At 65.7% G+C, this 22,499-nt stretch overlaps 2 protein-coding genes across 4 annotated transcripts in view; both read left to right on the top strand.

Moving 5' to 3' along the window:
• The window catches only part of KMT2D (lysine methyltransferase 2D), a 47,442-nt gene extending 37,380 nt beyond the window's left edge, over positions 1–10,062 (top strand). For all 3 annotated transcript variants that reach the window (XM_044995413.1, XM_044995412.1, XM_044995411.1), the window contains 14 exons: positions 68–232; positions 494–650; positions 1,287–1,368; positions 1,597–1,772; positions 2,043–2,188; positions 2,363–2,498; positions 2,646–2,785; positions 2,963–4,115; positions 4,406–4,542; positions 4,796–4,926; positions 5,153–5,438; positions 5,571–5,644; positions 6,243–6,351; positions 6,728–10,062. In XM_044995413.1, the coding sequence (XP_044851348.1) occupies positions 68–232; positions 494–650; positions 1,287–1,368; positions 1,597–1,772; positions 2,043–2,188; positions 2,363–2,498; positions 2,646–2,785; positions 2,963–4,115; positions 4,406–4,542; positions 4,796–4,926; positions 5,153–5,438; positions 5,571–5,644; positions 6,243–6,351; positions 6,728–6,820 (2,985 nt within the window). In that variant the 3' untranslated portion in view covers positions 6,821–10,062. The remainder of the gene's footprint in view (positions 1–67; positions 233–493; positions 651–1,286; positions 1,369–1,596; positions 1,773–2,042; positions 2,189–2,362; positions 2,499–2,645; positions 2,786–2,962; positions 4,116–4,405; positions 4,543–4,795; positions 4,927–5,152; positions 5,439–5,570; positions 5,645–6,242; positions 6,352–6,727) is intronic.
• Positions 10,063–10,526: 464 nt separating this feature from the next.
• On the top strand, positions 10,527–21,367 carry PRKAG1 (protein kinase AMP-activated non-catalytic subunit gamma 1). Its single transcript, XM_044995538.1, has 12 exons — positions 10,527–10,679; positions 15,461–15,509; positions 15,852–15,958; positions 16,251–16,332; positions 16,409–16,467; positions 16,747–16,792; positions 17,123–17,177; positions 17,496–17,622; positions 17,872–18,037; positions 18,397–18,434; positions 19,664–19,810; positions 20,447–21,367. The coding sequence occupies exons 1-12, from the start codon at positions 10,671–10,673 to the stop codon at positions 20,549–20,551; spliced, it is 990 nt and encodes a 329-aa protein (XP_044851473.1). The 5' UTR covers positions 10,527–10,670; the 3' UTR covers positions 20,552–21,367.
• The last annotated feature ends 1,132 nt before the right edge of the window (positions 21,368–22,499 follow it).

Genomic DNA, 22,499 nt, shown 5'->3' with positions numbered 1-22,499 from the left:
CGTTCATGGCTTGGGCAGTCTCGGGGGCGTCCCCTCCTGACTGCATCTCTCCCCCCTCCCCCTGCAGGAGCTCTCCCTGCTGCCCCTGGTGGAACCCACCATCACAGCCAACTGCAGCCTCTTCGCGCCCTTCGGCAGCAGCCCCATCAACGGCAAGAGCCAGCTGAAGGGGGCGTTCGGCAGCGCCGTGCTGGACAGTGTCCCCGACTACTACACCCAGCTGCTCACCAAGGTACCGCCCGCCCCAGCGTGGGCACGGCCCCGGGCCGCAGTCCCCCCAGCTGGGGGAACTCACAGAGCTGAACCACTGGCTGGGGAGGCAGGAGGGGCGGGGAGAGCAGGGATGTGGGGGGAGGCAGGAGGGGCGGGGATTGGGCGTGGGGGGAGGCAGGAGGGGCGGGGAGAGCAGGGATGTGGCGGGAGGCAGGAGAGCAGGGATGGGGGGGGGGTGCTGCCTGACAGTGACCATCCATGATGGATCCTCTCCCGGCAGAACAACCTGAGCAACCCGCCTACCCCGCCCTCCTCGCTGCCCCCCACCCCGCCCCCCTCTGTGCAGCAGAAGATGGTGAACGGCGTCACCTCCTCGGAGGAGCTGGCCGAGCAGCCCAAGGAGCCGGACCAGGCCCGGGAAGCCGAAGGCCGGAAGGGTAAGGAGAGCGAGGGCTACACGCCCAGGCTGGAGCTGCCAACCTGCCCCCTCCCCAGGGGAGCAGTGTCTGAGGGGGGCGGTGAGCTCTGGTGGGGGGGTTGTGTGGGTACCCGGTGCCCCCTGCTGGCCAACCCAGGAGCAGCACTGATGGGATGTGGGAGAAGCTGCTGCTGGGGGCAGGCGGGGCCAGCAGGCCGGGGGCGGGGCTGACAGGCCGGGGACCGAGTTACCGAGTTGTGGGGGCGGCGGGGCTGGGGGCGGTGGGCTGGCGGGTTGGGGGCGGGGGGCTGGGGGTGGGGGGCTGGCGGGGGGGGGGCGGGCTGGGGCTGGCGGGGCTGGGGGCGGTGGGCTGGCGGGGCGGGGGCGGGCTGGGGCTGGCGGGGCTGGGGCGGGCTGGGGCTGGCGGGGCTGGGGCTGGCGGGCTGGGGGCGGTGGGCTGGCAGGCCGGGGGCGGGGCTGACGGGCCGGGGACCGAGTTACCGAGTTGTGGGGGCTGGCGGGGCTGGGGCTGGCGGGGCGGGCTGGGGCTGCGGGCGGGGGCGGGGCCGGGCAGCATGCCCACGGCAGGACAGCGTCTGGCTCCACGTGCCAGGCCTTGGTGCTCCCTGACGCTCTCCCTCCTTCCCTCGCCCAGACGCGCCTGCCGTGGAAGTGAAGAGCCTAGACCTGCTGGCGGCCCTGCCCACGCCCCCGCACAACCAGACGGAGGACGTGAGGTGAGGGGCCGGGGGTGGGCTCCCGTCCTGGGCTGTGCCGTTGCTTTGCCCCTCCCCAGTTCCCTTGGGAGGGTGGGGTGTCCCTGGCCGTGCCAAGCGCTGGCCTGGGGTTGTGGGGAGTCTCCTGGGTGCAGTGGGGGAGGGGTGACAGCCCCCCGGGCTCTCATGAGTGGTGGTGGGGGCGGGAGTCCCTGGTGTGCGGGGTCTCACCAGCGTCCCCCCTCTCAGGATGGAGAGCGACGAGGAGAGCGACTCCCCCGACAGCATCGTCCCCGCCTCGTCCCCAGAGAGCGTCCTGGGCGAGGAGCCGCCCCGCTTCCCCCTGCTGGCCGACACGAAGCCGCAGCTGCAGGAACGGGTGCTGTCGCCCGTCATCCCCATCATCCCCAGGGCCAGCATCCCAGGTGGGCACGGGCAGGGGTTGGGGGGGGTCTTAGTAAGGTGCGCTGGGTAGCTGGGGGAGGAGGTGGGCTGGATATCCCCACGGGCGAGTGCCCCTTTAAGGGCTGGGTTGGCCTGGGTGCAGTGTGTATGGGGCGACCCTATGAAGTGGGCTGGATTCCCAGGGAGGGACCAGGCGGCATGTCCTCTTGGCGTGGCTGGGATAGCCTGGGGGGTGCATGGGGGTCCCTGGAACCTGCACACACCTAACCTGTCTTTCCTCCTGCTCTCAGTGTTCCCTGACCCGAGGCCCCCCGAGGCGCGGGAGCCCTTCGGGGAGCACGGCGGGAAGGTGGCCCTGGCACAGAGCGTCGCATGGGAGAAGGGAAAAGGCAGCGAAGTCTCCGTCATGCTGACCGTCTCGGCCGCAGCTGCTAAGGTGGGGGAGGCGCCGCATGTGGGGGGAGTGGGGAGGGCCGGGGCTCCCCTCGGTCCATGTGGAGAGCCCCCTGGCATCGTCTCGCCGGGCCCTGCCCCTGGGGAGCTCGGGAGCAGGGTCCTGCCCTGGCTGGGGCCGCAGCGGCATCTCTGACCCAGCCTCTCGCTCCCCCAGAACCTGAACGGTGTCATGGTTGCCGTGGCCGAGCTGCTCCGCATGAAGATCCCCAGCTCCTACGAGGTGCTGTTCCCTGAGAGCCCGGTGCGGGGCTCTGGGCCTGAGGCCAAGAAGGTGGAGACGGACGGGGCTGGTGAGTATTGGGCAGCCACGGGGGGAGGAGGCAGCCCTGGGACCCTCTCCCTGGGGGAGGAGCCCTGTGGGCAGAGGGTTTCTCCATCCCCCCTGCCCGGGCGCTGGGAGCCTGCGGTGCAGCCATGGGGACCCGTCTCTCTCGTAGGTGGGCTCGGAGGCAAGGCCAAGGCGGCGCTGGCAGGGAAAGCCCCCGACGCTGGCACCGAGTGGCTGAAGCAGTTTGATGCCATGCTGCCAGGGTACAGCCTCAAGAATGAGCTGGACATCCTGACGCTGCTCAAACAGGTCAGTGACACGCGGCGGGGGGCAGCTCTGGAGGTCGAAGCACAGGGCCAGCCGCGCTCTGGCTGGGCAGATCGCCTGGCCGAGCCCCCCAGCGAGGCTGGCGGGCTCTGGGGGGCGGAGGGAGGTGCTGAGAAGCCCTGGGGCCGCGCTCTGATCAGCCCTGCTCTGTGCCCCCAGGAGAGCCCGGGATTGGACAAGGCCGTGCAGCACTGCTACGTGAACAACGTCTCCAACCTGGACGTGCGTCAGCTCTCCATCCTGCCCCAGGAGCCATCCCCGCCCCTGTCGCCCCTGGCCCCTTCCCCTGCCAGCCCCGCCGACGGGGACAGGATCCCAGAGGCACCCCCTGAGGTGGCCCCTGCGCCCCCCTCCCCACCCGCCCTCTCCCCACCCTCCAAGGAGGAGGCGGCGGCGCGCTCGCCGCCCAAGCTCAAGCAGCGCTCGCGGCCCCCGGAAGAGGGAGAGGAGCCCCGGCCCCGGCTCAAGAAGTGGAAGGGGGTGCGGTGGAAGCGGCTGCGTTTCCTCATCACCATCCAGAAGGGCGGAGCCAAGCAGGACGGCGAGAAGGAGATCTCCGAGTTCATCGAGAAGCTGGGTACCACCCTGCGGCCCGAGAAGGTGCCCCGGGACCTGCGCAAGTGCTGCTTCTGCCACGAGGAGGGGGACGGTGCCACCGACGGGCCCGCCCGCCTCCTCAACCTTGACCTGGACCTCTGGGTGCACCTGAACTGCGCCCTGTGGTCCACCGAGGTGTACGAGACGCAGGGCGGGGCGCTGATCAACGTGGAGGGGGCGCTGCACCGAGGGCTGCTCACCAAGTGCTCCCTGTGCCAGAAGACGGGTGCCACCAACAGCTGCAACCGCATCCGCTGCCCCAGCGTCTACCACTTCGCCTGCGCCATCCGGGCCAAGTGCATGTTCTTCAAGGACAAGACCATGCTGTGCCCGCTGCACAAGCTCAAGGGCCCCTGCGACCAGGAGCTCAGCACCTTCACCGTCTTCCGGCGCGTCTACATCGAGCGCGACGAGGTCAAGCAGATCGCCAGCATCATCCAGCGCGGCGAGCGCCTCCACATGTTCCGCGTGGGCGGCCTGCTCTTCCACGCCATCGGCCAGCTGCTGCCCCACCAGATGGGCGACTTCCACAGCGTCACGGCCCTCTACCCCGTGGGCTTCGAGGCCACCCGCATCTACTGGAGCCTGCGCACCAACAACCGCCGCTGCTGCTACCGCTGCACCATCTGCGAGAACAACGGGCGCCCTGAGTTCGTGGTGCAGGTCATCGAGCAGGGCCTGGAGGACCTGGTCTTCACCGACTCCTCGCCACAGGGTGAGGCTGGGCCCGGCTCGGCCTCGGGTGGGGGATCCCTGTATAAACAGCTGCTGTGTCCCACCCTCGAGGTGGCTGCATTGGAGCACTGGGTGACCCGTCTCTGGCAGCATCATTCTGTGGCTGTTAACCTGCTGTTGCAGCCCGGCCCAGAGGTGGCTGCATTCCACAGTGGTGGGGGAGCTGATGCCTTCGGCTTGTTTGCCAGGCCACAGGGACCCACTGCTGAGGGTGAGGGGGGCAGGTCAGGGAGCCAAGTCTCATGTTTTCCCCTCCCTCTCCACCCCCAGCCGTCTGGAACCGCATCATCGAGCCGGTGGCGGCCATGAGGAAGGCGGCGGCCATGCTGCGGCTCTTCCCCGAGTACCTGAAGGGCGAGGAGCTCTTTGGCCTCACAGTGCACGCGGTGCTGCGCATCGCTGAGTCCGTATGTACCGGGGGGGCCCTGAACCCCGCACCCAATGGGAGGGGGGAGGGACACAGCATCCGGCGATACGCTCAGAACCACATTGGCCGGGACCCCCCCGGGGACCCTGGCCCAGCACAGGGGCCGGGGCCGGCTGGGCAAGTTCAGGGAAGCACCACGGAGGGGGGACAGGGCTTGTCCTTTTCAGTGGGTCCCCTCCGGGCACCAGGACTGTGGTGCCGTCAGCTGACGGGTTCTGCTTGGTCCCTCCCAGCTGCCTGGTGTGGAGAGCTGCCAGAACTACCTGTTCCGCTATGGGCGCCACCCGCTGATGGAGCTGCCGCTGATGATCAACCCCACCGGCTGTGCCCGCTCCGAGCCCAAGATCCTCACCCACTACAAACGGTTAGCGGGGGAGGGGGAGGAGGGCCCCTTGGGGGGCCACCTGTGGGAGAGAGGCCCTGGCCTGGGTCAGAGCTGGGACTCCCCAGGCCTGGGGCTGGGCCGGGAGGAAGGAGTTGCAAACTGGGCCCCGATGGGCTGGGCTCTCCTTGGGGCCGCATGTGCTGGTGCCTCCCCCTACCCCCGTCTGCCCCACGGCCGCCGTGCCCATGCTCTCCGCCTGCCGCAGGCCCCACACCCTGAACAGCACCAGCATGTCCAAGGCCTACCAGAGCACGTTCACGGGGGAGACCAACACGCCCTACAGCAAGCAGTTCGTGCACTCCAAGTCCTCGCAGTACCGCCGCCTCAAGACCGAGTGGAAGAACAACGTGTACCTGGCGCGCTCCCGCATCCAGGGGCTGGGGCTGTACGCCGCCAAGGACCTGGAGAAGCACACCATGGTCATCGAGTACATCGGCACCATCATCCGCAACGAGGTGGCCAACCGGCGCGAGAAGATCTACGAGGAGCAGGTGCGAGGGGCGGGGCAGGGCCGGGGTGGGTGGGGCCTGGAGCACCCCGCGGGCTCAGAGCCCGGGCTGCTCCCAGGGACACCCTGGCCCCTGCGGCTGCATAACTGGCTGTCTCTGCTCTTCCGGCACCAGAACCGGGGAATCTACATGTTCCGCATCAACAATGAACACGTCATCGACGCCACGCTGACGGGGGGCCCAGCCAGGTGAGGGTGTGGGGCGCACGGCCTGCTGGGGAGGGCGGCGGTGCTGGGGTTTGGGGCAAATGCCCCCTTGGGAGCCACGTGCCCCCTGTAGCTTTGTTCAGCTGGGTGCTCTGCAGTCACTGACACACACACACTCCCAGCCTCCTGCGGTGCGGACGGGAGTAGCTGAGGGCTTATGGGACTCGCCTACAATCCGGAAGGTGCTGGGTTCGAGTGTGGCTGATCTCCGGTTGAAAGGCCAGCTGCACAGGGGTACCTGCGCCGTTGGGTGAGCGCAGTCACATCCCTCCCTGTGAACCCATGTCAGCCCCGTGAGCCGGGGGCTATGGGGAACTTGGAAACCCAGGCACAGTGGCAGTGGCAGAGCTGGGAAGAGAACCCAGGAGTCCTGGCTCCAGCCGCCACCCTGCTTTGTCAGGCACCCGTTCTCCCCTCCCAAGCTGCACAATGGGTCTCTGGCATTGATTCAACGTATCAAGTCTTGTATTCGCCCCCCAAGCTGTGCCTGAGCGTTCCTGCTGCGGCGGGAGGGGAACGTAGGCCCGCCCCTTGTCCCCACCTCCCCACTCTGACGCCCTCCTCTCTGCCTTCCTGCCAGGTACATTAACCACTCGTGCGCCCCAAACTGTGTGGCTGAGGTCGTGACCTTCGACAAGGAAGATAAGATCATTATCATCTCCAGCCGCCGGATTCCCAAAGGGGAGGAGGTAGGGGACTGGGGGTGGTCCCAGCCTGGCCTAGGGGCTCCTGGCGTGTGCTTAGTGCTGCCTCTTGGCTCAGGCCCTGCCCCGCCGCCAGCAGCCCCCTCCTGCTGTTCCTCTGAGCAGACCTAGGATCTGCCCCCCCCCACGCACCAGCCCTGCCACAGGCTCACCAAGAGGAACCAATCAAAGCGGAGTCGGGGCAGGGCTACACCAGGCCCCCCCCTCCCTCCCCCAGATGTGCTAGGAGGGGGGCTGCGACTGCATGGCCCCCTCCCCCCAGAGTCGGGCAGGGGTGATGTGGCTCGGCAGCTGGTGGCGTGACTGCCGCTGATCTGCCAGGGCATTGCTGGCTGTGTGACTCTGCCCCTCTCGCCCCCAGCTGACCTACGACTACCAGTTTGACTTTGAAGACGATCAGCATAAGATCCCCTGCCACTGCGGAGCCTGGAACTGCAGGAAATGGATGAACTAGCCGCCATGGGGCCACCAGTCGCAGGCAGCCCCTGGTGCGCAGCTGCAAGGAGGCCTCTGCTGCGGGTTCTCCTCCCCCCTTGCCATGCTGGGGGCGGGGGAGGCAGAGATGGTGTAGGGGAAACGGCCCCAGCTGGAACCCAGGAAGCGAGGTTGGTGCAGGTGGGTCAGCCGGGGCCGCTTTCGGTTCCAAAGGCGAGGTGGCTCCAGGGGGCGCCGGTCCTTGCTCACACCCATCGGATGCTGTCCACCTAACTCCCACAGGGAGGGCGCATCGAAAAGACCAGGGACCTCGGTTCTCTCTAGCCCTGCGCGCCTCGGCCCTGGGCCTCTGCTGGCAGGGTGCTGCTCTCCCCGAGTGGGTGGCCGCAGCGCCATGAGTGGAACTGATGAACTGGCAACTCAGGGTTTTCTTTGTTTTGTTTTGCGAGGAGGGCAGGGCCTGTGGCACCAACCAAACCTGCTCTGTCCACCTTGCTCACTGTAAATAACTGGACGGATGCAGGGCTATCGGGGTGCTCCAGCTCGGAGTCTGGGGCGGGGCGGCCGAGGTATCGGACCCACGGGGAGCTCAGATCCAGTCTGTTCGTTTTAAAAAAAACCTAATAATATTTGCTCGCTAACTTACCAAGGTAACAAAGAGACTCCTTGAGCTTGACAATCCCAAACCTCCGAGCCCGGCTCTCTGGAGACAGACAGAGCTCGCTTGGGCTTCGGTTTATTTCTTGTTCTGTCAACGAAAGCACCGTGAGCATGTGAAGGAGGCAGCGGCTGCCGGAGCAGAGCTGGGGAGAGCCGTGTGCAGAAAAGGGCTCCCTACCCCCGATGGATGGACGCAAGGAGCCTCTGCACCCAAACCTACCTCATTTTAAGTGTTAGATTCTGCTGTTTTCAATGTGACCCTCCCTCTGAGACTGACCACATGCAACCTTCCTAGTTCTGAATGAGAACTAGTGGCAGTGGGCGGAGCCTGGGGAATCCCAAGGAGTGGCAGTGGGCGGAGCCTAGGGCAGGGGAGATTGTAGCCTTGAGCTCTGACCCGGTTCTGCCTGGAAGGAGAGAGACCATAAAATATCCCAGGATCCCCTCCCCCCACCTGTGGGCCCCGCCTGGTTGGGTGCACAGGTGTGTTCCTGGCGCGCGCCCCCCCCCCGCCGTGCACAAAGCTGGGCACTCTGCTGCCAGCCGAGCGGCAGGGCCCAAGAGAGGTGGGGGCTCGGGGCTTTAATTAGAATGTGCCAAGACCCTGGCCTGGCTTCCACCCACCTTCCCAGCACGGCGCAAGCAGCCCCCGAGAGCCGCTGCTGGACGCCCGCCCCCTCAGCACTGAGCACAGCGTGGCGGGGAGACCAGGCGTTTGTTCAAGCCACTCGGTTTGGAGGAGCCAAGCTCCATGGGAGCCTCGTTTCAGGCTGAGTTTGCTGCTGCTGCCATACTCCTGAGTCTGGGGGTGGGGCAGGGGGCCCTGCCTGAGCCACTCCACTCCCCCACTAACCCGCTCCCCTTTCACTACCAGAACTGCTGCTCTAGGCTGGCCTGAGGAGGCTGTCTGTGTCTGTAATGTCGGCATGGTATGGGGGGTATTTATCTATTTATACCTTAGCTTGTATATATTAGAACCTTGGGGGGCTCTCTTCTGTGCTCTGCTTGGCTGAGATTTTGGACCGTGGGGGAGGGCAGATCTCAGGGGGAGGGCGGGGGGACGTGTTCCATAACTCAGCCGAGGGGAGCAAACATCCTCCCTGCTCTTGTCTCCATTGTTAAATAGAAGCCCCGTACGTGACGGGGTCCAGGAGCCTCCTGCCATGCAAGGGCTCCCGGGGAGGGGAGGGGATTGGTGGCATTACAAACCAGGCACCACTTCTCCCCGTCCAGCCTCCCTTGCCCCAGCACCCTATTGCTGACGGTTGAATGCTCAGCCGGGAGGGACCTTCTAAGACTGCTGTAAACCAGATGGGGCTGGGGGTCCTGCGCTCGCCGCCCCTTTCCATTAAACTGTATCATTTGACATCTCTTAACGCACAAAGGCATGGCCCCCCCACCCCCTCGGGGCTGGCACGGAATAGCACAGTTGTGAGGAAAGAAGCAGTAATGAACTCCTGCCCTGCTCTCCCCATGCCACAGCTGCCTGGCTCAGCTGAGGAGGGTTCTCTTTTGTATTAAACTTCCTTCCTCTCCTGGGGTGAGAGGGGGAAATCAATGAAGTGAGATTGTTTTGGGGGGAGTGAACTCTGGGGGAGGGGGCCCCAGGGCATTTTATGTTTTTAAATCAAAAGATTTCAAGTGAGAGAGAAGAACTGTCGCGTTTTTAAAAAGCTGCTTCTGCAACTATTCAAAGCTGCAAAAGGTTTAAAATGAAATGTTAAAACTCGGGGTGAGGGCAGGGAAGAATAAAATAAAAAATATACACAATTTAAATTTAAACCTGTAAATACAACGGGAGCTGTGTAGAGAAAAAAACGTTTTTACCAATAATAAAACCACTGGATGTTATTTTAAAATAAAGATGTGTGAGAGAAAAAGCCAGTATAACTTTTGTTTTTTCCAATAACTTGGAAGGCTGTAAAGTGTATAAAATAAAAATTTAAAAAATTACTACAAAAAATGATTAAGACTGGGCAAGAGTAAAGAAAATAACAGACTATAGCAGGTTGTATGACCTTTTAGACTATGGTTAGAGTATAAAATAGTCCTGTAGATTTTAGCTGGGGAGGGGGGAAAACCTATACAGTTTTTAATTTTTATATAAACTATAATCCAGTCCCAGAGCTGACCTTTGATTTTTTTTAAAAAGTTCTCTGCTTGTAAATTTGCATTCAAAGCCTTGTCCAATACTTCTGTTTGTTTACAGTTGCAGATATTATATTTTAAGTTTTACCTTTTATGATCCTGAAATAACCATTTATTATTTCGTTGGGTTTTTAAAAAAAATAAATAAAGTTTAAAATAAAACTATGGCAAGCGTGGACTCTGTGAGGAATCTTCCTTTGTGTTTGGGGTTTTATTTTTGTGTGTATCCTGTACAGCGAGGTTGTCCTTCGTAACAAAGAAAAGAATGGGAAAAAAAATAAAATTATTCCTTTTTTAAGAAAAACAGAACTGAACTTGTATGTGGCATGTTTTGTATTGGATAGAATTTTGAAATGTACATAACTTATGTTTGAAGAGGCAGAGCGTGAGTTTCACATTTTGCTTCTCCGAGTTTGTTTTTAAAGGAAAAAAAATAAAAGTGCATTTTAAATACGGGGTGAGCTTGGCCTCCCGCGCGTGGGTGTTTTGTTGTTGTCCCGGGTCGCCCCCCAAGTTTAAATGCAGCTCGAGGTCCCAGCGCCTCCTGCGGGGGGAGGGGGGAGGAGTCGGTCTCTGCTGCGGGGGGCCGGGCCGGGCCGGGCCATGGCTCCGCTTGGGCTGTGGGGGGGGTCTGGGCTGGAAGGGCGCCCTGCCCCCACACGCGCCCCCCCCAGTGACGTCAGGCTGCTGAGCCCCCCCCCACCCCCGAGGGGGTCGGATCCGCGCGGCCCGGGGCTGTCCCGGCTGCGGGCTGGAGCGCGGGGCCGAGCCCCCGAGCCAGCTACCGGGGGGCGGGGAGTTCCGCGGGGCCCCGCCCGGCTGGGAGCAGAGACCTGCCCCGCCCCCCCATTAACGGAAGGGACGTTCGGGCTCCGCGGGAGGTCAAAGGGCACCGGGGTCAGGGGTCATTTAGCCTCCTGCATCTACGTCCGGTCACATGACCGCTGCTGGCGGAAGCGGCTGAAGTAGATCCGGGCGGAAGTGAACCGGCCTCAGCCCCGGTCCCGCCCGCTGCTGCTGCCCCCCCCGGGTGCTCGGCGGCAGCGAGACGAGCCGCGGCCATGGAGGCGGTAAGAGCCCGGCCGGGGCCCCGGGGAGGTGGGGGGGTGTCCTCCGAGCGGCGTCCCCCGTCGGTCCGCGTGGGGAGCCGGGCCCCGCGTCTCTTGGGGGCCCCCCCGGATCGGGCCCCCGGTGGTGCCTCACCGCCATGAACTCCCCTTGCGGCGGGGGGGCCCCTGTAACGGGAGGGGCCCCTGGAGCAGACACCCCCAGCACGTGCCCCCCCCCCCCGGGCAGCGATTCTGCGGGTGCCGGGCGCGGCGCCCGGCGTCAGTCGACGCTGCTCCTCGGGGGGCAGAGCTGCCCCCCCGCCCGGTATCTCCCGCCTGCCCCGGCCCAGACCCTGGCGTGAGCCGCCAGCGGCTCCCCGGCGCGGGGCGGGCGCCTGCACCGAGCCCGGGCACCCGATGCCCTGGACAGGCCGCGCCAGCGGGGGCTGGGGGGAGAGCGCGACACGTCCGATGCCCCTGGCCAGCCCCGGCGCCTCGCCCGGCTGAGTGGCACCGCCTGGTGCAACGGCCCTTGGGCCCCGGCATGTCGGCCACCAGCCGGAGAGCCAGGCTGGCCCGGGGCCAGGGCCCCAGAAAGGTGGCAGGTGAGCAGGGCTTTCCCCATGGCGCCCTGACCAGCTGGGCGCCCCCTCTCCCTGGCGCGTGAGCCGTGACCTTTCCTGCCCAAAGCCCGTTTCTTATTGATATCCTGGGAGCTCTGCCTGCCCGTGCCCGCGGAGCCCTGCCGGGGAGCTGGGGAGCCCCTCTCGGGGGCTGCAGCCCAGACCCACGGCCTGGGCATGGATTCCTCTGGGCTGTCACGGTGCCGTGGGGCTGTGCGCAGGCCGGGGGCTGCTCCTCGGGGGGGCATCCCGCACCCCAGGGCTTTGTTACCTCCCAGCTCGGTGGTGTGAGCTCCGTGTCCAGCCCGGCCTGTGCCCACATCCCCCATTTCCTCCTCCTGGGCCTTTGCTGTGCTGAGCCCCGGGCTGGGGACTCTGGCGTGTCTCCGGCCAGCTCCCTCGCTGCCCCAGCCGAGACGCTTGCATGCCTGCAGCCCGGAGACGGGGCCTGCCAGGCTCTGGGGGCTCTTGGCCTGGAAATAGCGTTCAGGGCTGGGCCAGCTGCGGTCCCTGCCCACCTGCTCTGTGAGCGCCCTAGGGGTTAAATCCCTGCCCAGAGCCCAGGGCAGCCAGTGGAAGTTGGAGGCCAGAGGGCCAGGTGGGATTTGCTCCCAGCCCCGCTGCTTGGCTCTAGGCACAGACCTGGGTGCATGGGGCAGTCCTGTGCCCTGGGACGTGCTGGGGGAGCCCCTTGTCACTGGCCAGGCAGGGCGCCCCCGTGGCCATGCTTCTCTGCAGCAGGGCGGCCCAGGGGGGGTTGCAGAATCTGGGTGCTGGGGCAGCGCCCGCGGGCCGGTGCTGTCAGCGTTTCAGGCAGGCTGGAGGATGCCCGGCCTAAAGGGACAGAGCCCCCAGATTAGGGCTGTCGGGGAGTCTGCGGTCAGCCTGAGCCGATGGCTGAGCCCCAGCCGGGCGACCGTCCCTGGGGGTTTAGTGGGATTGTGGTTGGGTGCCAGGCCTAGGCTAAGTCCTGCCTGGTGGCAGTGGCTGAGGTGGGATGAGCTGGAGGGATCCAGTCTGGTTTCTGCGGGAGAAATGTCCCCGTGGTCTCCATGCTGAGATGCGGCTGGCCCCACACCTTGGCCGGCCGGCTGGCCCTCAGCTCCCTCTGCCCCACTGGTTCATCCGACGGCGCCCCGCCGCCGGGCATGGCCAGCAGGGTCTGTCACGGTGCTAGGTCTGTCCTGGGTGCACGCCGGCTGGGCCTCCTGCCCCCTCCATCGCCCCTTCTCTTTCTGAATTGGGGGCAGGATTCTCCCTCCCTGTCCCGGTAACCAGCGGCCGGGCTCTGCCGCAGAGGTGGCTGCCTGTCGGAGGGAGGAGAAGCGGTTCCTGGGTGCGGTTTGCGAAGCGCCCTGAGATAAGTTGAGAAGTGGTCGCTCCCTTGTAGCAGCCGGAGCTTCCTCGAGAGCCAGGCCGGCCCTGGGACGGAGCCAGGTTCCCTCTCTGAAAAGGAAAGTGAAAAGTGCGGCTTGGCTTTCGCTTCCTCTCGCAGCGCCCTGGCTCAGGCGGCTTTGCAGCCTGGGGGCGTTAGGGCCCCGGCCGCCCCACCTAGAAACCCAGCGCTGCTCGGGAAGGAGCGGGTTCGAGCAGAGGCTGGGAGCCAGGACTCCTGGGTTCTTTCTCTCCCAGCTCTGCCGCACTGTGTGGGTGTGACGGAGCGATTCTGGCGGGACCCAACTGAGAGTGCCAAATCAGGACCAATTGCTCAAACAGGGCAGTCACAGCCCTAGGCTGGGGTTTTTCCACCTCTAAGGCAAACCAGACCAGCCTGACAAAAAGGACTTTGGTCTCACCCCACTGGCTAACCACAAGTCACACAAGCAATTTCCTTAGACACTCCAGTCTCCCAGCATCACCACCAGTGCACTCGTCCTGGGGATGAATGGTTATGAAAACCAACACCCCAATAAAAGAAAAAGGTTCCCTCGATCCCAAAGGACCAAGCCCCAGACCCTGGTCAATATACACATCAGATCTTACCCACAAATCACGCTGTTGCCAATCCTTTAGAATCTAAAATCTAAAGGTTTATTTACAAAGGGAAAAAGGTAGAGATGAGAGGTAGAATTGGTTAAATGGAATCAATTACATACAGTAATGGCAAAGTTCTTAGTTCAGGCTTGCAGCAGTGCTGGAGTAAACTGCAGGTTCAGATTAAGTCTCTGGAACATCCCCCGCTGGGATGGGTCAACAGTCCTTCGTGCAGAGCTTCAGTTTGTAGCAAAGTCCTTCCAGAGGTCAGAAGCAGGATTGAAGACAAGATGGAGATGATGCATCAGCCTTATATAGACTTTTCCAGGTGTAAGAATCCCTTCGTCCTCACGGTGGAAACTTACAGCAAAAAAAATGGAGTTTGCAGTCACATGGACAAGTTTCTGCATACTTTGCTGAGTCACAAGGCGTGTCTGCCTTCTCTCCATGGGTCAATTGTGTAGCTGATGGCCCTTTAATGGGCCATCAAGCCAGCTATGCCGGGCTAACATCAGCTTTGTCTGGGACACTTCCCAGAGGCAGAGCATAATACAAAATATAGACAGTATAGAGCCAATACTTATACTTAAACTACAAAATGATACACAGACATACAGACAGCATAATCATAACCAGCAACCCAGAACCTGGTCTTAGACACCTTATATGACCCCCTTTACTTAGGATTTGGTGCCACCACAGGACCTTGGTTGCAACCCATGTTCTATATGGTTCCCATTTATATCAATAACGTCACAGTGGGCAAGTCACTTCCCGACTCAGCTGGGCCCAGGCATCGCTGCTGGGGCCACGGGAGGTTAGAGGGGCACTGGCTGGGCGGGGTGGGAGTTCCCCTGGGAATGGGCAGAGGAAGGAAGCCAGCTGCCCTGCCTCCTGTGCTCTGCCCTGAGCGGGGCGGGCAGCCCCGGGCACAGCGCAGAGAGGGGCACAGCGCAGCTGCGTGTGGGGCAGGGGCGCTTTACAATGATTTCTTAAAGAGGTTTTTTAAGGTGCTGCGGGGGGGAGGGGGCTGCAGAGTGGGGAGGGGGTTACCCGCAGGGTGTGAGGGGGGTGCCCGCTGTGTGTGTGGGGGTTACACGCATGGTGGGGGGGTGCCCACTGTGTGTGTGTGTGGGGGGTTACACGCATGGTGGGGGGGGAGTTGCCTGCAGAGTGGGGAGGGGGTTACCCGCAGGGTGTGGGGGGGTGCCCGCTGTGTGTGTGGGGGGGGGGGTTACACGCATGGTGGGGGGGTGCCCATTGTGTGTGGGGGGGTGCCTGCAGAGTGGGGAGGGGGTTACCTGCAGGGTGTGGAGGGGGGTTCCTGCTGTGTGTGTGGGGGGGGGTGCCTGCAGAGTGGGGAGGGGGTTACCCGCAGGGTGTGGGGGGGGGTGCCTGCAGAGTGGGGAGGGGGTTACCCGCAAGGGGGAGGGTGCCTGCTGTGTGTGGGGGGGTGCCTGCAGAGTGGGGAGGGGGTTACCCGCAGGGTGTGGAGGGGGGTTCCTGCTGTGTGTGTGGGGGGGGGGTACACGCATGGTGGGGGGGTGCCTGCAGAGTGGGGAGGGGGTTACCTGCAGGGTGTGGAGGGGGGTTCCTGCTGTGTGTGTGTGGGGGGGGGTGCCTGCAGAGTGGGGAGGGGGTTACCCGCAGGGTGTGTGGGGGGTTCCTGCTGTGTGTGGGGGGGGAGTTACACGCATGGTGGGGGGGGTTACCCGCAGGGTGGGGGGGGTTCCTGCTGTGTGTGTGGGGGGGAGTTGCCTGCAGAGTGGGGAGGGGGTTACCCGCAGGGTGTGTGTGGGGGGTTCCTGCTGTGTGGGGGGGGGTGCCTGCAGAGTGGGGAGGGGGTTACCCGCAGGGTGTGGGGGGGGTTCCTGCTGTGTGTGGGGGGGGGGTGCCTGCAGAGTGGGGAGGGGGTTACCTGCAGGGTGTGGAGGGGGGGTCCTGCTGTGTGTGTGGGGGGGTGCCTGCAGAGTGGGGAGGGGGTTACCCGCAAGGGGGAGGGTGCGTGCTGTGTGTGGGTGGGGGGTGTCTGCAGCAGCAGGGCTCCATGGTCCTTTCCCGTGTTAGGCTGCTCTCCCGCCCCGTGTCCTTTCTTGCTTCTCCTCTTCCCAGCAGCTGCTGGGCTCTGGGGGAGGGTCTCGTCTCGGGGCGGGGGGCACAGCGCTGTGGGTCGCCGGGGGGTCTCTCATTTCTGTCTGTCTGCAGGGCCCGGTTCCTGAGAGCGTTGCCGAGAAGTGCCCCCTGGCACCGGAAGGTGAGGGCTGGGCCGGGGCCGCTCGCTGCCTGAGGCAGACGGGGGGGGGCTGGAAGGACCGTCCTGTCCGGTGTTTCTAGGCCAGCCCTAGCAGGGGCTTGTCCAGCCTCCCGGGACGGAGAGCGATTTCTCACCCTCCTCGGGCAGCAGTTCTCAGCCCCCCGGGTTTTCAGCCTGTCCTCGCGGCTCCATCCCCCTCGCCACGCGGTGCCCAGCGCCGGGCACGGCCTGCAGGGGAGGGGCCATGCGCCGGGGACAGGACTCCCATGACCCCCAGTCTCACTGCCAGCGCAGGGCCTGCACTCCCCTCCCCAGCCCCCTGACGGCGCCTTCTCCCCCCAGACGTGGAGCCCGGCAGTGGGGTGTACTCCTGCTTCATGAAGTCCCATCGCTGCTACGACCTGATCCCCACCAGCTCCAAGCTGGTCGTCTTCGACACCTCCCTGCAGGTGGGTGCTCCGCCCTGGCAGCGGGTGGGGCTGGGCGGGGCACGGGGAGACGCGCTGGCTGCGTGTGTGCCCACACCCCAGGGTGCTCCCCCATGGCACAGATGGGCTCACCCCAGGGGGCAGGAGGCTTCCCTGGGCACGGCCCCCAGTGCTGGCTGCTCCAGCCCCCCGGCTGCACAGGGTGCCCCACTCCCACGACCTCTGCCAGGCCATCCTGCCCCCCACCCCCCAGGAGCTCTGACAGGCTCTGCCCCCCCACCCCGGTCTGACGTGTGTCCATGTTGGGCTGCAGGTGAAGAAAGCCTTCTTCGCGCTGGTCACCAACGGCGTGCGGGCCGCCCCGCTGTGGGACAGCAGGACGCAGAGCTTCGTGGGTACGTCCGGGTCAGGGCGGGGGGACCGGGCTGCCCAGAGGCTCCTTGCCCCACTCACTTGCTCTCTCCCCTCTAGGGATGCTGACCATCACCGACTTCATCAACATCCTCCATCGCTACTACAAGTCGGCCATGGTAAGGATGGGCACCCCCCCCCCGGTGCCAGGGATGGGTACCCGCCCCGGCTCCATGGGCCCTGGCCCCTGCCAGCTTTGTTCCCGTGGGGCTGGGAGTTATAGCCGAGCCCCCAGCAATGGCCACCAGGGTCATGCCCCTCGTTCCTGGGCGTCTCGCCCTGCTGGGCGTGTTCACGCTGGGGACTCTGCCCCCCCGCCCCCCGGACACAGCCCCCAAGCCACGCTCGGGCCGACTGCCGAGACGACTGAGGCTGACTCCCCTCCCCTCGGCGTCTAGGTTCAAATCTACGAGCTGGAGGAGCATAAAATCGAAACGTGGCGAGGTAAGGGGGTGCGAGGGTGGGGGGTGCAGGGAGGCGGGGTGTTGGGGGGTGAGGATGCAGGAGAATGGGGGAGCACTGTGTGCGGGAGGTGCAGTGGTGCCAGGTGGGGGGAGCTGAGGGGCACCGTGCCAAGGGTGGGGGGCTGGGGTCCCCTGGGCTCTGCAGCACCCCCCGTGCTAAGGGCAGAGCTGGACTGTCTCCGACCAGAGCCGAAAGCTGCCCCAGGCCCACGTGCCTGCCCCATGGTGCCCCCCTCTGTTGGCTGGGACCCAGCCTGCACTGTGGGCCCTGCCCGGTGCCTCGCTGAGTGCGTCTCCTCTCCCCCCCCAGAGGTGTATCTGCAAGACTCCTTCAAACCGCTGGTCTGCATCTCCCCCAATGCCAGGTAAGACCTTGGCTGCTGGCCGCCCGGCTCGCTGGGGGCTCCCCATGCCCTCTGGGAAAGGGGGCGCTGGGGGACCAGGCCTGGCCCAAGACCCCATGGGGGGGACCCCATGTTCGGTGGGGGCTGGGCCGCTCTGGTCTCCAGATGATGGTCACAGGCGCTGGGGCTGTGGGCTGCCATCCAGTGTTGGCCGAGAGAGCCCAGGATCCCTGCACAGGCCACTGGCCTTCCCCACCCTCGCTGGGAGTGAACCCAGGAGTCCAGGGGGCTCTGCCCATGCTCGGGGCGCCTGTCTACCCCGCCCCCTCTATCTCGCAGCCTCTTCGACGCCGTCTCCTCGCTGATCCAGAACAAGATCCACCGGCTGCCCGTCATCGACCCGGACTCGGGGAACACGCTCTACATCCTCACACACAAACGCATCCTCAAGTTCCTCAAGCTCTTCGTAAGTCCTGCCCGCTGGGGTCTCTAATCCGCCCCCTTGCTGCCCTGGCTCAGGCGCCCGGCCCCCAGCCCACCCACACGGGCTGCCACGCGGCCGCCCCCAGCCGGTGCCAAGGAACAGCTGCATCTGCCCAGCCCTGCGTCGGGCCGAGAAGGTGGTTAGCGCCGCTCTCCTCTGGCTGCAGGGGTCCCCCCGGCCCCTCCCCAGGCCGGGCCGGTGGCACATGACCCCCCCCCCGAATTCCCGCAGATAACGGAGGTCCCGAAGCCGGAATTCATGGCCAAGACGCTGGAGCAGCTGAAGATCGGCACCTACGCCAACATCGCCCTGGTGCGCCCCAACACGCCGCTCTACGTTGCGCTGGGCATCTTCGTGCAGCACCGCGTCTCCGCCCTGCCCGTGGTGGACGAGTCAGGTGAGGGGGCAGAACACGGCGTGTCCCACCCTGAGCCCGCAGTCTCCGCGTCTCCCCCGGGCGACGGGCCCTGAGCCGCCCCCCACTTCAGAGAGGGGATGGTCCTGGGGCTGCGGCTCATTCCTCGGCACGCAGGTCTAGCCTGGACTGCCTGCGAGCTCCCCGGGGGCCGTGCCAAGCTGAGACCCCCCGGGCAGAGCCACGGGCCCCCCGGGGCAGCGTGCCCGACAGGAACACGCCAATCCCGAGCTTTGTCTGCGCAGCCGGGCTCCGGCTTCCCGCATCCCCCTCCCAGCGCGAGGCCGGGCCCCCAGAGGGCCCTGTCCCTTCTCACCAGCCCCTCCCCTCCTCTGTCTCAGGTCGGGTCGTGGACATTTACTCCAAGTTTGACGTCATTGTAAGTACCGTCCCTGAGGGCGGGGGGGGCTGCGCCGGCCGGTGGGATGGGGGGGGGGATGGGGGGATACCTGTGCCGGCCGGGGGCATGGGGGGGGATGGGGGGTACCTGCACCGGCTGGTGGGATGGGGGGGGAGCTGAGGGGATGGGGGGGTACCTGCGCTGGCCGGTGGGGGGGGGATGGGGGGGTACCTGCGCCGGCCGGTGGGAGGTGGGGGGGAGCTGGGGGGAGAGGGGGGTACCTGAGCCGGCTGGTGGGGATGTGGGGGGGGGGATGGGGGGTACCTGTGCCGGCCGGTGGGGGGGGGGATGGGGGGGTACCTGCGCCGGCCGGTGGGGTGGGGGGGAGCTGAGGGGATGGGGGGGTACCTGCGCTGGCCGGTGGGGGGGGGGAGCTGGGGGGACGGGGGGTACCTGCGCCGGCCGGTGGGGGGGGATGGGGGGGTACCTGTGCCGGGAGGTGGGGTGGGGGGGGATGGGGGTAACAGCACCGGCCGGTGGGGTGGGGGGGGGATGGGGGGGTACCTGTGCCGGCCGGTGGGTGGGGGGGAGCTGAGGGGATGGGGAGGTACCTGCGCCGGCCGGTGGGGGGGGATGGGGGGGTACCTGCGCCGGCCGGTGGGGGGGGGGAGCTGGGGGGACGGGGGGTACCTGCGCCGGCCGGTGGGGGGGGATGGGGGGACGGGGGGTACCTGCGCCGGCCGGTGGGGGGGAGGATGGGGGGATGGGGGGGGAGCTGGGGGATGGGGGTGCCTGCGCCGGCCGGTGGGGGGGGGAGGGAGGGATAGGGGGGGTACCTGCGCCGGCCGGTGGGGTGGAGGGGGGATGGGGGTACCTGCGCCGGCCGGTGGGGCGGGGGGGGAGCTGGGGGGATGGGGGTACCTGCGTCGGCCGGTGGGGTGGGGGGGGAGCTGGGGGGATGGGGGGTACCTGTGCCGGCTGGTAGGATGTGGGGGGGAGCTGGGGGGACAGGGGGGGTACCTGCGCCGGCCGGTGGGGGGGGGATGGGGGGGTACCTGCGCCGGCGGGTGGGGCGGGGGCTCTCCCCACTTGGCACATGGGTGCCACACACAGAGCCCCGAGGCGGTGCCCGGGGTGGCTGTCGCTGCTGGGCCTGGCCGAGTTCAGCCCCTGCCGGGGGGCAGGTTGCTGTGGGGCAGAGTGAGCAGCAGGGGGGGTTTGCTCTGGGGCCAGCGAGTGCAGCTGCCCCCGTTCCTCCCCGTGCCCAGAACCTGGCGGCCGAGAAGACGTACAACAACCTGGACGTGACGGTGACGCAGGCGCTGCAGCATCGCTCGCAGTGCTTCGAGGGGGTGCTCAAGTGCTACAGACACGAGACCCTGGAGACCATCATCAACCGCCTGGTGGAGGCCGAGGTAATCTGCCCCCGCAAGGCCTTCCTGCCCCCTGCCCCCCCGGAGCCCCCCATGCCCTGTGGGGCCCCCCATGCCCCTGTGGGGCCCCCCATGCCCCCGTGGGGCCCCCCATTCCCCCATGGGCCCCCCATACCCCGCAGGGCCCCTCCTATCCCCACATGCCCTGCGGAGCCCCCTATGATCCCCCCATACCCCGTGGGGCCCTCCTATCCCCCCATGGTCCCCGGAGTCCCCCATCCCCCGTGGGGCCCCCCATACCCCACGGGACCCCTCCTATCCCCCCGATGCTCTTCGGGAGCCCTCCATGGCCCCCCCTTGCCCCGTGGGGCCCCTCCTATCTCCCCCGGCCCCCATGCCCTGCGGGGCCCTTCCTGTGAACCCCTGGGGAGGGACAGAACCCAATCCAGCAGCTAGGGGGGGAGACCAGGGGCGGGGACGATTCTTCCCTCCCAGTCAGCCTGCACCCACCCCCGGGCACTGGCCTGGCCAATCCCACCCCACCCTGCCCATAGCTCCGCCTCCCCCACTTCCTGTCCCAAACCGCAGTGTCAGAAGTGGGGGGACCGAGCTCCCGTGGGCTGCAGGGCCCCTGCCTGACCGCGGTCGGTCGCTCTGTCTGTCTGTCTGTCTGCGCAGGTCCACAGGCTGGTGGTGGTGGACGAGAGCGAAGTGGTGAAGGGCATCGTCTCCCTCTCTGACATCCTGCAGGCGCTGGTGCTCCCGGGCGGGCCCCGGCCCTGAGGGGGGCTCCCCGCTGCCTGTCTGAGACTGTCGCCGAGGTGGGGCTCTGAGTGACAGGGACCGAGGATGCTAGGCCCCCCCGGCACCCATCACGCGCTGGCCCTGCCACTGCTCCACCAGCATCACGCCTCCCGAGCCAGCTGCACACCGGCCAAAAGCCAGCAATAAACCCCCCAGTTCTCCCGGGCAGGCTGGGCCCCGGGCCCCACCAGCGCGTCACTCGGCCGGGGGGATGCCTGTGGCACCCTGCACTGGTGCTGCCAGCCCCTCCGAAACGGCCAGGGAAGCCCTGTGTGATCAGCTGCCCCACGGTGCTGGACCTGTTCCCATTTCTGTGCCCTGGGGCCCTTTGGCCACCCCCCGGGGGCTGGAACAGTTTCCTTATTTCATCCCCCACCCCCCAGGGGTCAGATCTCAACCAGCTCCTGCCCTGCAGTGCCCCACGGCCCTGCCCCCGGGCATCTGGAACTCCACCCCCCCCATTCCCCAGTGATTCGCCCCTGGGCATCTGGAACTCCACCCCCCCCCCCATTCCCCAGTGATTCCCCCCTTCCCTAAGTCCAAACCCTGTTTTTACTGAGCACCGTTTTTGCCGCCTGGGGTGGGGACCTCGCTCACTCTTCCTCTCGCTGCCCCAGGCTTGGGACCTGGCACGCCCGGCTCGAGTCGGAGTCTGGGCCGGCAGCCGCTGGGAGGTTGGGGGAGGAGGTTCCCAGGGGCTTGTGCCCGGGGCCTCCTGCCCACGGCATCTGCACCCCTCGCTGCTCGGTTACTGTAAGTCTAATAAAAACCAGGCCATGGGTCTGGATGAAGTTACGCTGCAGCGGCTGCGCAAGTGGCCGATGGCCCAGACTCTGAGTCATTAGCAAGGGGCTGCTATGAAACTCGCAGGGCGTCTCTAGCAGGGTCCCACGGGGCTCGGTCCTGGGGCTGCTGCTCGGCCATGTTTTCATTAATGACGTGGCTGGTGATGCAGAGGATGCTTAGAAAATCTGTCGCTGACCCCAAGCTGGGTGGGCTTGCGAGCACTTTGGAGGGCAGGATTTGAATTCAAAATGACCTTCCACGGGATGAAATTCCATGAAGAGAAGTGCAACGTACTTCCCTTCGGAAGGGAAACTCTAGCGCGCAGCCCCGTGGGAGCACGGCCGGAAAGGAGCCGGGGCTCCGAGTGAACCACAACCCGAATGAGCCAACAAGGTGTAGCTGGGGAAAGGCGAACGTCGTCCTGGGGCATGTTAAAGGGAGCGTCGTGCGTCAGACCCGCCGGGCACTGGCAGCATCGTGCGTCAGAGGTGCTGGGAGCGTCGTGCGTCAGACACGCCGGGTGTTGTCCCACGCTGCCCGGCACTGGGTCTGGTCCTGGCACCGCACGGCGGGGCGGGGCCGTGTCAGTGCGGGACAGGCCGGAGCAGAGCACCAGGAACAAGCCAAGGGTTCGAGCCCCTGGCCTGGGAGGAACGGTTCACACCCAGCACGGGGAGTCTGGAGCAAGGGGGGGACCTGCAAACTGCAGATCTGTTGGGGCTGATGGGCATCGAGTGGGAGGCAGGGCCAGCAATGGGCTGTCGGGTGGAGACGAGGCTCAGGGCAGCTCAGCTCTGGGACCAGGTCCGGGGTGAGGGGGGGGGGGGAATCCCTGGCTCGGGAGGGTTTTCAGGCCAGGTTGGAGACGCCCGTCAGGGCTGGCTGGGGGTCCTGGGCCCTGCCTCAGCCTGAGGGGCTGGAGTAGATGCTTCAGCCGGGCCCTTCCAGCCCCACTTTCTGTGATTGTATAAACAACGCCCCCTGCCCTGCAGGATGCACCCCCCTCCCCCAGGCAGGGTGAGAGCCCCAGTGCTGGCCAAGTCACCCAGTGCCTCAGTACCAGGCTGCCGTGAGCGGGATGAGAACCTGTGTGGAACAGAACAGCATCCTGACCTGGGCACCCCCCAACCCTGCTGCTGCC

Source organism: Mauremys mutica, chromosome 20, assembly GCF_020497125.1.
Source record: "Mauremys mutica isolate MM-2020 ecotype Southern chromosome 20, ASM2049712v1, whole genome shotgun sequence".
Classification (NCBI taxonomy): Eukaryota; Metazoa; Chordata; order Testudines; family Geoemydidae; genus Mauremys; species Mauremys mutica.
The sequence above is the reverse complement of the archived record's forward strand: the minus strand, read 5'-3'. Positions and strand labels throughout refer to the sequence as shown.